This window comes from Hyla sarda, chromosome 1 (assembly GCF_029499605.1).
Source record: "Hyla sarda isolate aHylSar1 chromosome 1, aHylSar1.hap1, whole genome shotgun sequence".
NCBI lineage: Eukaryota > Metazoa > Chordata > Amphibia > Anura > Hylidae > Hyla > Hyla sarda.
In genome coordinates, this window is record NC_079189.1 from 462,088,726 (window position 1) to 462,102,202 (window position 13,477).

A 13,477-nucleotide genomic window follows, 5' to 3' on the forward strand; every position below is an offset into this window, starting at 1 on the left:
CTAGATTCAAGTTTTCCCCATCGTTTTGCACTCTACCCTAAAGTAGCCAAATGAAAATAGAGTAGTAGACATTTCTCTTGATCATCTATGATGTGTATTTCAAGTACCATCAACAGGTCATGTTTTCAGGATTTCCTTAGTCTTTCGCAGGGGATATAATTATGGTGATGCAATATATAAAAAAAAAAATCCACAGGAGGGTTAATGGGCACATTTAACAAAAAATGTTACAAAACCCTTGAGGGCTCATTTTTTGCACAGTGATATGAAGCTTTTATTGGTGCCATGATTGTTTTGATGGGACTTTTTGGATTATATACATCACACACACACACACACACATACATGAAGTGACAAAAATACACAATCTTGTACTTTTGGATTTCTTTTATACGCATATGCCATTGACCATGAGGTTTAAATTAACATTATAATTTTATAGTTCGGACACTTACGCACATGACAATACCACATATTTTTGTTTACATATATTTAGGGATGCACCGATATATCGGCGGCCGATACATATCGGACGAAAATAGCTATTTCGGCAAAATGCCGAAACAACAAAAAATGTGCCGATAATGACCCACCTCCCCTGCCCGCCCACAGCACAAGTTACAAACACTGCCAGTGGCAGAGGCACTCGTGGGGGGTGCAGGGGGGGCCGGGCGCAACATCTGGGGGGGGGGGGGTTGTGCTCTCCAGGATATGAATACTTCTTTTTATGTGCCCGGGCCGGCTCCCGTGTGTGGCTGCAGGCGGGGGCCGGCCAGAGCATATAAAAACTAATACTGTATACTAAAGACCAGGGGGCCTCCAGCTGTTGTGAAACTACAACTCCCAGCATGCCCGGACCGGCAAAATCTTTTCGGGACATAAGGATGTCCGCCTGTCACTCGCCATTCCCCGGCGTCCTCCTGCGATCCTCCTTCGGTCCCTCGCTTCTCCGCCTCTATGGTCGTACGCACGGGACGTCACTGATGTCCCATGCGTACAACCATAGAGACACAGGATTGTTGCAGGAGAACGCGCGCTGGCCGGGGCCTGGTAAGTGACCGCGTCATCTTGAGTGTTCCGATCACCGCTCCTCCGGTCCCGGCACCTACTGCTATGGTCCATAGGCCATAGCAGCAGATGTGACCCTGGGCCGGAGGAGCGGTGATCGGAACACTGTGTGGGCAGCAGTACAGACATACAGCCTCCAGCCATACACTGTATATGGCTGGAAGCTGTATGTCTGTGGGGTGGGGGGAAGCTGCCTACTATTATGGGGGAACTGTTGACCTAATATTGTGGGGGGGAGCTGCCTAATATTGTTGGGGGGCAGCTGCCTAATATTGTTGGGGGGCAGCTGCCTAATATTGTTGGGGGGAGCTGCCTGATATTGTGGGGGGGGGGGGGGGAGCTGCCTAATATTGTTGGGGGGAGCTGCCTGATATTGTGGGGGGAGCTGCCTACAAATGTGGGGGAAATGCTGACCCAATGTGGGGGAGCTGCCTACTATTGCGGGGGGAGCTGCCTACTATTGCGGGGGGAGCTGCCTACTATTGCGGGGGGAGCTGCCTACTATTGCGGGGGGAGCTGCCTACTGTTGCGGGGGGAGCTGCCTACTGTTGCGGGGGGAGCTGCCTACTGTTGCGGGGGGAGCTGCCTACTGTTGCGGGGGAGCTGCCTACTGTTGCGGGGGAGCTGCCTACTGTTGCGGGGGAGCTGCCTACTGTTGCGGGGGAACTCCCGACCTAATGTGGGGGACCTGGCAATCTAATCTAATGAGCGGAGCGCTGCATTTTACCAGAAGACGGGGAGAAGTCATTTTCGGTTTCGGCCGGACATTTTTTTTTTTTTTTTTCGGTTTCGTTTCGGTTCTGAAATTTCCATTTCGGTGCATCTCTACATATATTTATTATTTTAAAGGGAAAAGGGAGGTGATTTAAACTTTTTTTTTATTCAGGAAGGGGTTAAATCACATTCACACTATTTTTTATTTATTTTTTACACTTTTAGCTTCCATAGGGGACTATTACATGCAATCCTTTGATTGCATACACTGAACAATGCTATGCCACAGCAAAGCATTAATCTGTGTAATCTGTGCTTGATTGCTCCAGCCTGGATCTCAGGCATGGAGCAATCAATTGACGATTGGACAGCAAGGAGCAAGGTAAGGCGCCTCCCTCTGTGCTCTCAGCTGTTCGGGGTGTAATTTCACCACGGCGGTCCCGAACACCTCCGCTGGTGCTATGCGGCAGTATTTTCTCCCGGTTTAGATGCCGTGATCAACTTTGACGTCTAAAGGGTTAATACCGGAGATCAGCCCGATCGGCGATGTTCGGTATTAGCAACCGGGACCCAGCAGGTACGAAGCGTGTCACATAACGGGACCCGGCGTAAATATACGCTCGTGGTCATTAAGGGGGTTAAAGGGGTATTTCAGCCATAGACATCTTATCCCCGGAATTTTTGAAAGTCCAAAGTAGAGTATTTTTGTTCACTTTTTATACCATAAAAAAAGGAATAAAAAGCGATCAAAAAGTCCGCTCAAAACAAAAATGGTGCAGATTAAAACTTCAGATCACGCTGCAAAAAACGAGCCCTCATACTGCTCCGTACGTGGAAAAATAAAGTTATAGGTCAAAAGATGACAAATTATTTTTTTTTTCCAAAAGTACGACAAAATCAAACCTATATAAGTAGAGTATCCTTTAAATCGTATGGACCTACAGAATAAAGATACGGTGTAATTTTTACCGAGAAATGTACTACGTAGAAACGGAAGCCCCCAAAATTTACAAAATGGTGTTTTTTCTTCAATTTTGTTGCCCATGGATTTATTTTTTTCCTGTTTCGCCATAGATTTTTGGGTAAAATGACTGCTTATTTTTTGCGCCACCAATTCTAATTTGTAATGACGTCAATCACATGGATTTTTAGGTGCAAAATTGAAAGGGTTATGATTTTTAAAAGGTAAGGAGGAAAAATGAAAGTGCAAAAAACAGAAAAACACTTGGTCCTTAAGGGGTTAAAGGAGCTCTCAGGGCAGTGTGAAAATTAGACGTATTTTTAAGCTAATGAATAAAAAGGAGAGAAAAGCTAGCCACTGTATAATGATGCAAGCACTAAAGAGAGGTCCAAGCGGCACCAATACCTTCCGACCACAGCTCTCAGAAATGGACCATGGGACAACACTACAGGAGACCAGTCAAAATGACCAGCGATGGTGCTAGGACAATGTAAAGTAGGTATCAATAATGGCAATAATAGATTAGGATAGGCATCCTGCACTCACCACGGTAGATGGGTCACTCGGCTCGCCTCTCATGAGCTTTCCACCAGGCGGGCTGACAAGGCGCTCAGAGGTGACTGCCGGCAGGTTTCGCGCACAATGATGCGCTTCTTCTGGCAGCTTCCTCGGGAGTCCTGTGACTCCTGAGGAAGCTGCCGCCAAAGGCAGCAGAACGGGGGGAGCAGCTGTGCCCACCCCAGTTGTTGAGGGTATCCCTGTCATTGTTCACTATGCTACTAGCTTGTCTAGTAGTCGGGCATTAGGGACTGGTTGTTGCATGGGCTATTGGTGCTTACTCCATTACATATCACTTGATGCATGCACCTGTATGATGTTTCATTTTGCTTTCATGTTCATGCCCTTCAGTATTGTGTGTTTGGGATCGGTCTCTACGCGTTACACATAGCGTTTTTTGTTGCTGATGTCATATTTCAGTTACCCTCCCATTAGGTAATTTATACCCACTAGGGAGTTTGTGTAGAGTAGGATTACAATCCTCCACCATGTTTTGTATATGGTTTTTAAGTGGTTTTAAATGTTTGTGCTATAATGGTGTGTACAATAAAGATTGCATTTTGTTTTTGATAATTTGTGGTGTGCATTATTATATATCTCCTTTTTCATTCATTGTGTTCATATGTAGCCACTTATCGCACCCATTAATTGGTATTGTAGTGGTGCCCGTCCATTTTCTTGTTTTTTTATTTTATTTTTAAGCTAGACCATCCATATCAGCTCAGTAAAAGGGTTTCTTCAGGGAACAGCTTCGTTCTTTTAGTAGTTGGAATGAATGGGACGGAGCTGCTGTACAAGGCACAGTCACTACGGGAAATATAGAACAGTACAGCAAAAAAAAAACTGCGCAGACCCAGAACAGGTTGAGAACAGCAGTGTGAACCTAGCCTTAATAGTTAGCCCTAAGATTTGTATGAAGTGGTGTATCTATTGACAATGGGATTGAAACCAGATGTGATGTGTAGTTCCCATAACTGCCCTTATTTATAGATCTGTATGTCTTTTTATAACAAAGTAATCTATCATACATCCAACCATAGGCCATTGCAACAGAGGGAAAGTATTGGAAAAGAAGAATAGAGATAGTGGTGAGAGAGTATCACAAGTGGAGGACCTACTTCAAGAAAAGGGTAAGGTTTGTCTATTTATTTATTTTTTTCCCCTTTAAATTCAGAAAGGGTATACTTTAACACAGCAGGATTGTTAAAACACAAAAAAGTCCCCTAAGGTGTAACGTAATCCTACGCCAATTAGTTTAGGTTACACCACAAAGCGTATATAGACCCAATAATGAAAAATGCTCCAACTTTATTGATAAATAAATGCACAAAAGTTACGAACATTCAAAAACCTAAATCTGAAAACGATATCAAAGATGCAACTCCGTGATCACAGAGGCAGGAAGGGGGTCTGATGGGGGTTCAACAGCCTTTTAATAGCATACAACTATATCTGTAAAAACGGAAACCCATAAGGGGTTAACTGCCCATGGTAAATATAATAAATGAACTTGGAGAAATCAATCCCAAGGTACATACTCTAGTGAGTGCCAAAGAAAAACAGGGTTCACCTGATAATAAATGACAAGCTATAAGCTGAGATCCTAAAAGAATATACTGTATATAAAGAAAAGTGCATAAAGGTAATTACCTAGTGGTTTAAGTGAATGTGTGCACCAGACCTCCGTGACCCAACGTTTCACCAATACGGGTTTACCTTCCTGCCTCTGTGATCACGGAGTTGCATCTTTTGATATTGATTTCATATTTTATGTTTTTAAATGTTTGTAACTTTTGTGCTTTATGTATCAATAGTTTGATTATTTTACAGCAGGTTTGTTGTAGAACCTTCCGTGGCTGTTCTATACATCTGAATAGGGCTTTCGGAAGTACATTTACTTGCTACAGAAACAACCACATTCAGATGTGCAGAATAGATTTGTTCAGTTTCCGAAGTCTCTCTACCCAATCTGCTGCATGTGAATGTGTCCTAAAGTGGTAAATGCTGTGACTTTTTTTTTTTTTTTTTTTTTTTTTTTTTAATTGCTAGGATTGTATTGGTCATCAATGAGCTGTTACATTTTACAAACATGATTTATTGGTAGTTTTGTGTTACTGGCAATATATTAATCTAAATGACATGTCCTAAAGAATAGATTCAACAGGTTCCGCCTGGCGCTCTGATGCCAGGTATAAGATAATAATAATAATTTGGCATCAGTCAATCAGTGCTTATTATTTCTGCCTGCCCTGAGCAGTTCATTTCACAATGGGTTACCTGTTTATGTGCCAAGAAAGTGTTCATGTCTTGAGAAATGTCTGGGGATTAGAAGTAATTGATGACCGACCACATGTGAATATTATTATATATTTTTTTTTTTTTATTATTTAGTTACAAAAGCACAAAGATGAAGATCTCTCCAGTCTGGTCAAAGTGAGCAACTTTAACTTTCCTTATTCAGTGCATTATCTAAATAAACCATTGGGAGCTGTGGGAGAGTGTGAGAAGAATGCATTGACATGTGCCAGGAACATATTACCACATCCTCTCTGCTTCAAGCCTCCTTTTCAAGGCTGACACCAAAACTATTGGCCTTCAAGTCTTGTTAAGTTGCTGGATAGCGGCATTTATTTATTTATTTTTCTTCCCCATCATAAATTATCAATTTCTTGTCTAATTGATAGCTATGATCACCATTTATTGACAGAATACCCAAATGTCCTACAGTGCTGGAGGATTCCCACCTTTTTTACAGTTTTTTAGATATAATCTTCAAAAAATACCTTTTTGTTCCGTTCTTCTTTATTGATAGTTGGGAGATAATGTAATCTATAGCAATTACTATCTAGCGCTAGCTATTAGGAGTTCTCCGCCTGTATTGTTAACTAGTGTATGTAGTTTTTCTTGCTTCACTCCTTGCTGGCTCAATGTCTGCACAGAAACCTGCTGTGTTGATCTTTATTCAGGAAAGTGTGGTTTTTACTCCTGGCAATATACAGTAATCGTATGAAGGGAAATCAAACTAGTCAATGCATTTTATATGGAAAATACCTAATCTCTTCTATATTCCAGCTTATTGCTACCACTAATAAGCAGTGGAATTGTATCTGTACCTCTAGACCAGTGTCTCCCAACTCCAGCCTTTGGCTCCTGAAGGCCGAGGGTATCCATGCCTGTAAAATGAAAATGGCAATTTCTGCCAATTTATAAGTTACCGTATATATAACACAACAGAATAAACTGAAATCCTGTAACCCTTTCCTATGTTGGCCGTTTCTTTTTAGTAAAGAGGTATTTCTGCTTGTCTTGCAGGATGATGATGTTGTTCTTTGGCATACCATTGTGGATGGCAGAGAATCTCCAGTGCCGATGGAAGAGGAGCCTCTTCTGGACATGGAGATGCTTATGGCAGAATTCAGTGACACTTTATTTTCTACTATTTATTCTCATCAGCACAACCCAAAAGAGATTGGTAAGTGTCTACTGAAGCTACCTCAGTGCTCTGGATTCAACTTGTACTCCATTTTTGGTCCAGTGTGCTACTTACTGCAGAGCTATACAAAGATTTCAAGCAGAAGATTGAATTTAACGGTTTGTTTGAAATGTGTGTAGGCGCACAAACCATACCCGTTGGTGAATTGCTCAACTTTAAGATAGGCATTCTGTATTCGTTAAAGAACAAGCACTTATTCTAAAAGGAAGAATGTCTGCTAATCCTGTCCTATTAATTACAGCACATGCAGGGAATGCAGATATGATCCAACCAGAACTTTTTCCACTGCAGCCCAACTTAGACCTAATGGATACATTTGAATCCTTTCCAGGTAAGTGGCTGTGCAACTATGGAGAACAATGCTCTCATGCCAGAAATAGCAAGGGGGATGTGGTGGTGCCTATTGAGGACAGAATCAATATTGTGGTGCTGCTTTTATTTTTGTATATAAATAGATGTAGTAGTGGCATATAGATCTGTTTGGTTGCGCTTGTCTACTTTGAATTGTCACTACTCGGAACCTGTTACCATACCATGGGCAGCACTGGGCAGATGTAGGGAGCAGGGTCCCGCAATACTATGGTTTACTCTGAACCGCTGACACGTTTCAGACGAATTGTAGTAAGTAAGCCTCAAGACTCTGAGCCCCAACTTCTATATTTTGCATCTCCCCTTTTTGGCACTGTGGGTATAGGTGCTATTTGGGCAGCTCGAGTCATTGGTCACTTGGTTAATACGAGCCTCTCTACCATTTTGGAATTGTGGTAAGTAGTCTAAGTAATCATGGGGATTGGGGGTTCAGATGGGGATGCGGTCCCTGTGGCTGCTTTCTGTTTCACTCTTTTTGTGTAGGTTTCTTTAACAACTCTTACATAGGGGAACTTTCTGTGTTGCTGTTCCAGGTTGTATTGTGGGGGATATTTTTGTCCACTGAATAGACTTGCAGCCCAGCAATATGACTGAGAATGTGCCCTAACGCACTTCTTGGTTCAACAATGATTCATTTACAGGATCGTTTTATTAACGCCGGGTAGAACAGGGAAATAAAACTCATAACTGTCCAATGATGACAAACAATCCCTGGGTGAAGTTTGAGGATGTGAAAAAAAAAAGGTCTTGTAAGTTACAGGGACTCTCCCGTATAGGAAGGAATACATGCTCAACTAACTTAAGGACCTGTCAGATCTCCTGACTTGTCTGCTGTAGCAAGTTCCTAAGGAATAATATTGGGTCATCAGTATTTAAAACTATAGGTTGTGCTGCCCCCTCTGTTGTTCCTCCTGGAACTGTATAAGCAAATTGACAGGGACATACCATTCCCTTTACAAGTAGGAGGTGTCCTTACACAGTCCGCACTAACTGGACTGTTCGAGCGTGAAGATATATCTCATTGTCAAGAGGAATGTTAACACCTAGTTGTCTATTTATTGACACTTTTTTTTTTTTTGTAGGGGAAAAACAAACAGTAGGACTGTAGTTTCTCTTTTACATCATGAGTATTGATGTGCTGGCATCCTCGTGGGGAGGAAATGTGAGCTTATTTCAAATGATGCCGTTATTGTTGCTAAAATAGTAATGGGCACAATAAAGATAATCTGGGCTCAAGTCCTGCTGGAAAGTGTGGCAACTAAGTTGCTTCACTTTTTTTTTTTTTTTTTTTTTTTTTTTTTTTTTACAGCAGGAACAGTGTTCCTTAGCAGGAGTCCTGCAGGACTAGCCCTTGAGTGGAAATTTTGTTCCCACTTTTTTTTTTTTTTCCCCCCAGGCCTTGACCCTTGAAGGTAATAAATGTGGACTGGTTAGTTGGCTGAGGCAATTTGGCAATTTGTGCACATAGTTTCTTAGCTGTTGAAGAAGGGGGTGAAAAAAATAAACAACCCAGCAATGTTTTGTGAAGAATGAAACCCGTCAGGGGCTCTTATAGGTCCCTTTTGATGATCAGATCTGTGAAAGCTTAAACCTGGGTATTTTAGCAACTTATCTTACCAATACTCTACTTTGTTAGTAATAGGTTTATTAGTCTCAAGCCACTCGAAATTCACTTTTTTTTTTCTTTCCATTTTGCAGATATTTTCTCTTCCAAAGTACTGTCATCTACTTCGTTTAGTTCTTCCTCTTCTTCTTCTGTGCCTGCCGTTCCACTGCCTGACCCTGTTCTGCGTTCCTGTAATCCCACGTTGGCGGTGAGATACATTTTTTTTAATTTTTTTTTTATTCTTTTAGTTATATTTTAGTAAATAGATTTATTGTGTAACCGGCTGATCATCCACATATTTTTTTTTTTTTTTGCTAGATACGGACTTAAAATGTTACTCATTCTACTTTTTTCTCTGTTACAGCCTCCTATTTTGCCATCAAGCTCCCTTGCACCAGTGAATCTTGATGAAGAGTTAATCCCGTCCCCAGGCCCTCCTTCCATCCTCCCTAGAGTTCCTGAAGGGAGAAGGGAGCGAGCATCCAGTCTAGGCTGCATCTCTACTGTCCAGGGGCCAGTCAAGTTTAACTCTGAGACTGCTATCAGCAGCCAGCATGGCTTCGTACCAGTTTTCCCCCCTCCAGTGACGATCTTCCATACCCCTTCAGCTCCACCAGCCGTGCCTCCAAATCCTCACCTGGCATCCCAGCCTTCCTTTGTTACCCCGGACAATGAGAAGTTCCCAGTGTGTAACTCCTCAGTTATCACGCACACAGCCTCGGCTACACTTACCCATAATCCTTCTGCAACTACCTTCAGCCAGAGCCAGAACCTCATTCTTGCAACTCAACAACAAGTGCCTTGTAACATTTCACTGCAACCTGCAGGGGTTGCTCAGCAAAATGCCCCTCATTCGAATACATACTTTACTATCTCCAACTCTGGAGCCAAGAAAAAGCAGCCTCAGAAAATCGTGCCTGCCCCCCAGCCAGAGACTGTGTCCTTGCTATTTACTCCTGGTAAGATTACCTACATCTATGTAAATCTGACTAGAAATCCCTTTTTCATGGTTTATATACAATTCACTTGCAGCTCCTTTTCTAATTCCTACTATTGCTTGCCATTACTGTCTGTGTTGGAAAATGACAGACGACATTACTGTGGTAAACCGAGCACGAGTCCTGTTATATTAACGTATAAAGAAAGCAGCATAAACATAGTTACTAGGTAACTACGTTTGGACCAATGACGTCATCCCTTTCTTGGCAGGGTGCTGATGGATATCATTGATGTATTGCATAAGCACAATTTGAACCCAGCCTATGATAAGTAATGTTCAGAGGAAGGCAAAAATCCCTGCAAAATAGGATCTACCTTTTTTCTCTTTATAGGGGGTAAAATTCTTCTAACTTCAAATGTTGCACTTATACCAAACCCCTTGATCAACTTTCTGATTTAAAAGGTGAGAGGAAAAAAAAACTGACATTGTTACCCATAGCAACCTAATGCAGCAGAGCCTTAAATTGGTGGTCTGGGGAGGTTAAGAAAAATAAAAAAAAAATGCCCCAAAGCCACCACAATACCTGTTCTGTGTCCCCTCTAGTTATACTTGTGATTTTCCCAGCTCCTGTGGCCCCTGTTGTTCCGTGAATATTCCTTTTCCTTGCTTTTAGCCCAGACTTTAACTCCCTGCAGTCAGTGCAACTCTGAAATGGCTGCCAGCCGATTGCTTTTATCTGTGTGCATGCTGTGTTGTTGTAAACACAGTCAGCAACACAAACTGTCATGTCTTTTCTTTCAATCCCCCCCCCCCCCCCCCAAAAGCAATAAATCATGAGACTGGCAGCAGTCAGTGGTTAGATCTACAGCAGGCAAAGAGCATAATTATGAGGGAGATTTATCTAAACCTGTCCAGAGAAAGTTTCCCATAGCATCATCTTTAATTTTTAAAAAGGCCTCTGCAAAATTAAAGCACTCTGGTTGCTATGAGCAACTGGGTAAGTTTTTTTTCTTTTTGCACAGGTTTTGATAAATCTCCCCAATGTACTGAGGAGACTGGGCTGTTTTTCTACTAGCAAGATCCTCACACAGGGAGGAAAGGGGGTGATGTGGCTGTGAAGCCAGGGCCCTAGACAGAAATCACGTGGTGTTTGTCTTCCAGGAGGGTGGGCGTGGGGGGGCTAGTCTCGGTGAGGGGTTTGCACAAAGACAAGTTGGATCTGATAATGACTTTTCTCTCACTCCCTGCATGTAAGTGACAGCTGAAAGAGGGAAACTGCTCTTTACACCTGAATGATATATATAGACAAATACATAGTTTGGTGAGAGGTAAAAGATGGGCTATAGGGTTAGTTCCCCAGAGTACCCTTTAAATTTATTATAGTGTTTTGGAAATAAAAACAATTAGTCTTTCTTTTAAAGAGAGACTATTTTTCTAAATGCCTCGATATTCCATGTATGGTCTAAAATGCTTTGGTTGTAGCAGTTCTCTTCCATTGGTTGCTTTTAGTTGAGTTTACAGTCAACTAGTCCTTTCTATATCAGTTTTGCTAAAGTTTTTCCATTTTTAGGGTAGGGTCAAAGTAACAAATCTGAAGCATATTTTACGCTGCAGAGCCGCGGATGACCGACCCTAGAGTGTGCCACCTGCTGTGCCTGCTCGGAGCAGCAATACTTCGCTATGAGCAGACATAAAGGGACCTGCGCGTCGCCGCGCAGTGTACTGTATCTGCTCATAGTGGCGGATTACTGCTCCGAGTAGGCACAGCAGGTGGCACACTCTAGGGTCGGTCATCCGTGAATCCACAACGTGAAATACTCTGTGGATCCATTACGTGTGACCCTACCCTTAGTGTGCAATAGTGACTTTATTTTCCTGTTTTTATACTAATTACTTAAGATGGGCTTTCAGATACACCCCACATGTTTCCTACTAGTTAGAACAGGGCTTATGCGCAAAACAAGCTGGGCGTTAAATGGCATAATCAACTCTACCACCCATTTCAGACCATCACTTTACTGCAATGTCAATATTACATATATTAAATAAGGCCCCCTGGTGACCCCTTTTCTTTTCCCACTTGCAACGCTGACTGATCTGAATAGGTTCCTGCTGAAGCTTTCTGATATGTAAACAACCTTCTCATTGGTTACAATTCAGTTCTTTATTAGACATCCTGAATCGTAAATTGTGGTAATCACAGCAGTGTTTCCTATCATTTTTTGTCGCTTAGGGCACACCTCTACAAAATAGTTTACTGTCGGACACACCTATCACCCCCCCCTCCCTTTTTTTTTTGCTGTTTGACCCATGTAAGGCTGCTTTCACGCTATAAAATTCATCCGTTTTAAAGATACGTTTGTTCCGTTATGAAAACCCTGAAAATCGGCCATTAAACGTCCGTTACAAAATCCCATATGTCCGTTAGAAAATCCCATTATAGTCTATGGGATTTTTACATTATCCGTTTTAATCCGTTATTAATAACGGACGTTATTTTGTGACGGAAGATAGTAACGGGAGGAATAGTGCATGCATTATATCTTCCGTTCATTCTCTCTTCACAAAGTAACGTCAGTTATTAATAACTGACTATAACGCATTAAAACGGATAATGTAAAAATCCCATAGACTATAATGGGATTTTCTAACGGACGTTTAATGGCCGATTTTCAGGGTTTTCATAACGGAACATCAAACGGATCTTTAAAATGGATGAATTTTATAGTGTGAAAGCAGCCTAAGTAGGACCCACCTGTTGGTAGTTTGCCCCTGTAGGTAGGACCAGCCTGAAGGTAGCTGACGCTGACCTAAAGTTAATCTAAGATAAGAGGAAAGATTTTAAAATTTACAGGTGAACAGGGACACCTAGTGGTAAATACAAAGTACAGCAATGTCTTTAGGCTTCTAGGAATTTAAAGTTTTTACTGTAATCTTTCATTACTATCAATATCGCATGGTAAAAGTGGGAGTTTATGATATCAGGGCTAGCTTAAAGCATCACTGTCATTGAAATTTTACTTTTGACATGTAAAAAATTAGGATTGGTTGGGGTCTCTGTGCTGGGAGTCAAATTGCTGGTTATAGCAGTGGTAAGCGCGTGGCTTCATTCCGCTACTCTGCTAGCCATTAGAGATGAGCGAACTTACAGTAAATTCGATTTGTCACGAACTTCTCGGCTCGGCAGTTGACTTATCATGCATAAATTGGTTCAGCTTTCAGGTGCTCCTGTGGGCTGGAAAAGGTGGATACAGTCCTAGGAAAGAGTCTCCTAGGACTGTATCCACCTTTTCCAGCCCACGGGAGCACCTGAAAGCTGAACTAATTTATGCAGGCTAAAGTAATCAAATGCCGAGCCGAGAAGTTCGTGACGAATCGAATTTACTGTAAGTTCGCTCATCTCTACTAGCCATCTGACTACAGCAGATGAGCTCCATAGACTATAAGAGCTTATCATTCAGACTGAGCATCTAGCCTGAAGTGCGCTGCCAGCTATAACTAGCGACCAGAGGGTTCTCTGCACTCAGACCCTGAACGATCTTAACTTTTGACATGTGAAAAGGTAATTTTAAAACAAGTAACTGTGTAATCATGAATGGCTTGGCTGGCCTGCACATGACTTTACAAAGACTTATCTAAAATATTAAAATCACTTTAATCGTAAAAACCCACACAATACAGTTAATGGTATTTTAAATTGCATTTTTAATAGCAAAAACGGTCATTGCTTATTGTTTTTTTATTTATTTTTTTGCTTATACTTTTATA

At 41.8% G+C, this 13,477-nt stretch overlaps 1 protein-coding gene across 3 annotated transcripts in view; it reads left to right on the forward strand.

Moving 5' to 3' along the window:
• The window catches only part of MLXIP (MLX interacting protein), a 77,584-nt gene that overhangs the window by 48,058 nt on the left and 16,049 nt on the right, over positions 1-13,477 (forward strand). For all 3 annotated transcript variants that reach the window (XM_056534955.1, XM_056534968.1, XM_056534963.1), the window contains exons 4-9: positions 4,342-4,431; positions 5,693-5,734; positions 6,614-6,773; positions 7,036-7,125; positions 8,862-8,977; positions 9,134-9,728. In XM_056534955.1, coding sequence (XP_056390930.1) covers positions 4,342-4,431; positions 5,693-5,734; positions 6,614-6,773; positions 7,036-7,125; positions 8,862-8,977; positions 9,134-9,728 — 1,093 coding nt within the window. The remainder of the gene's footprint in view (positions 1-4,341; positions 4,432-5,692; positions 5,735-6,613; positions 6,774-7,035; positions 7,126-8,861; positions 8,978-9,133; positions 9,729-13,477) is intronic.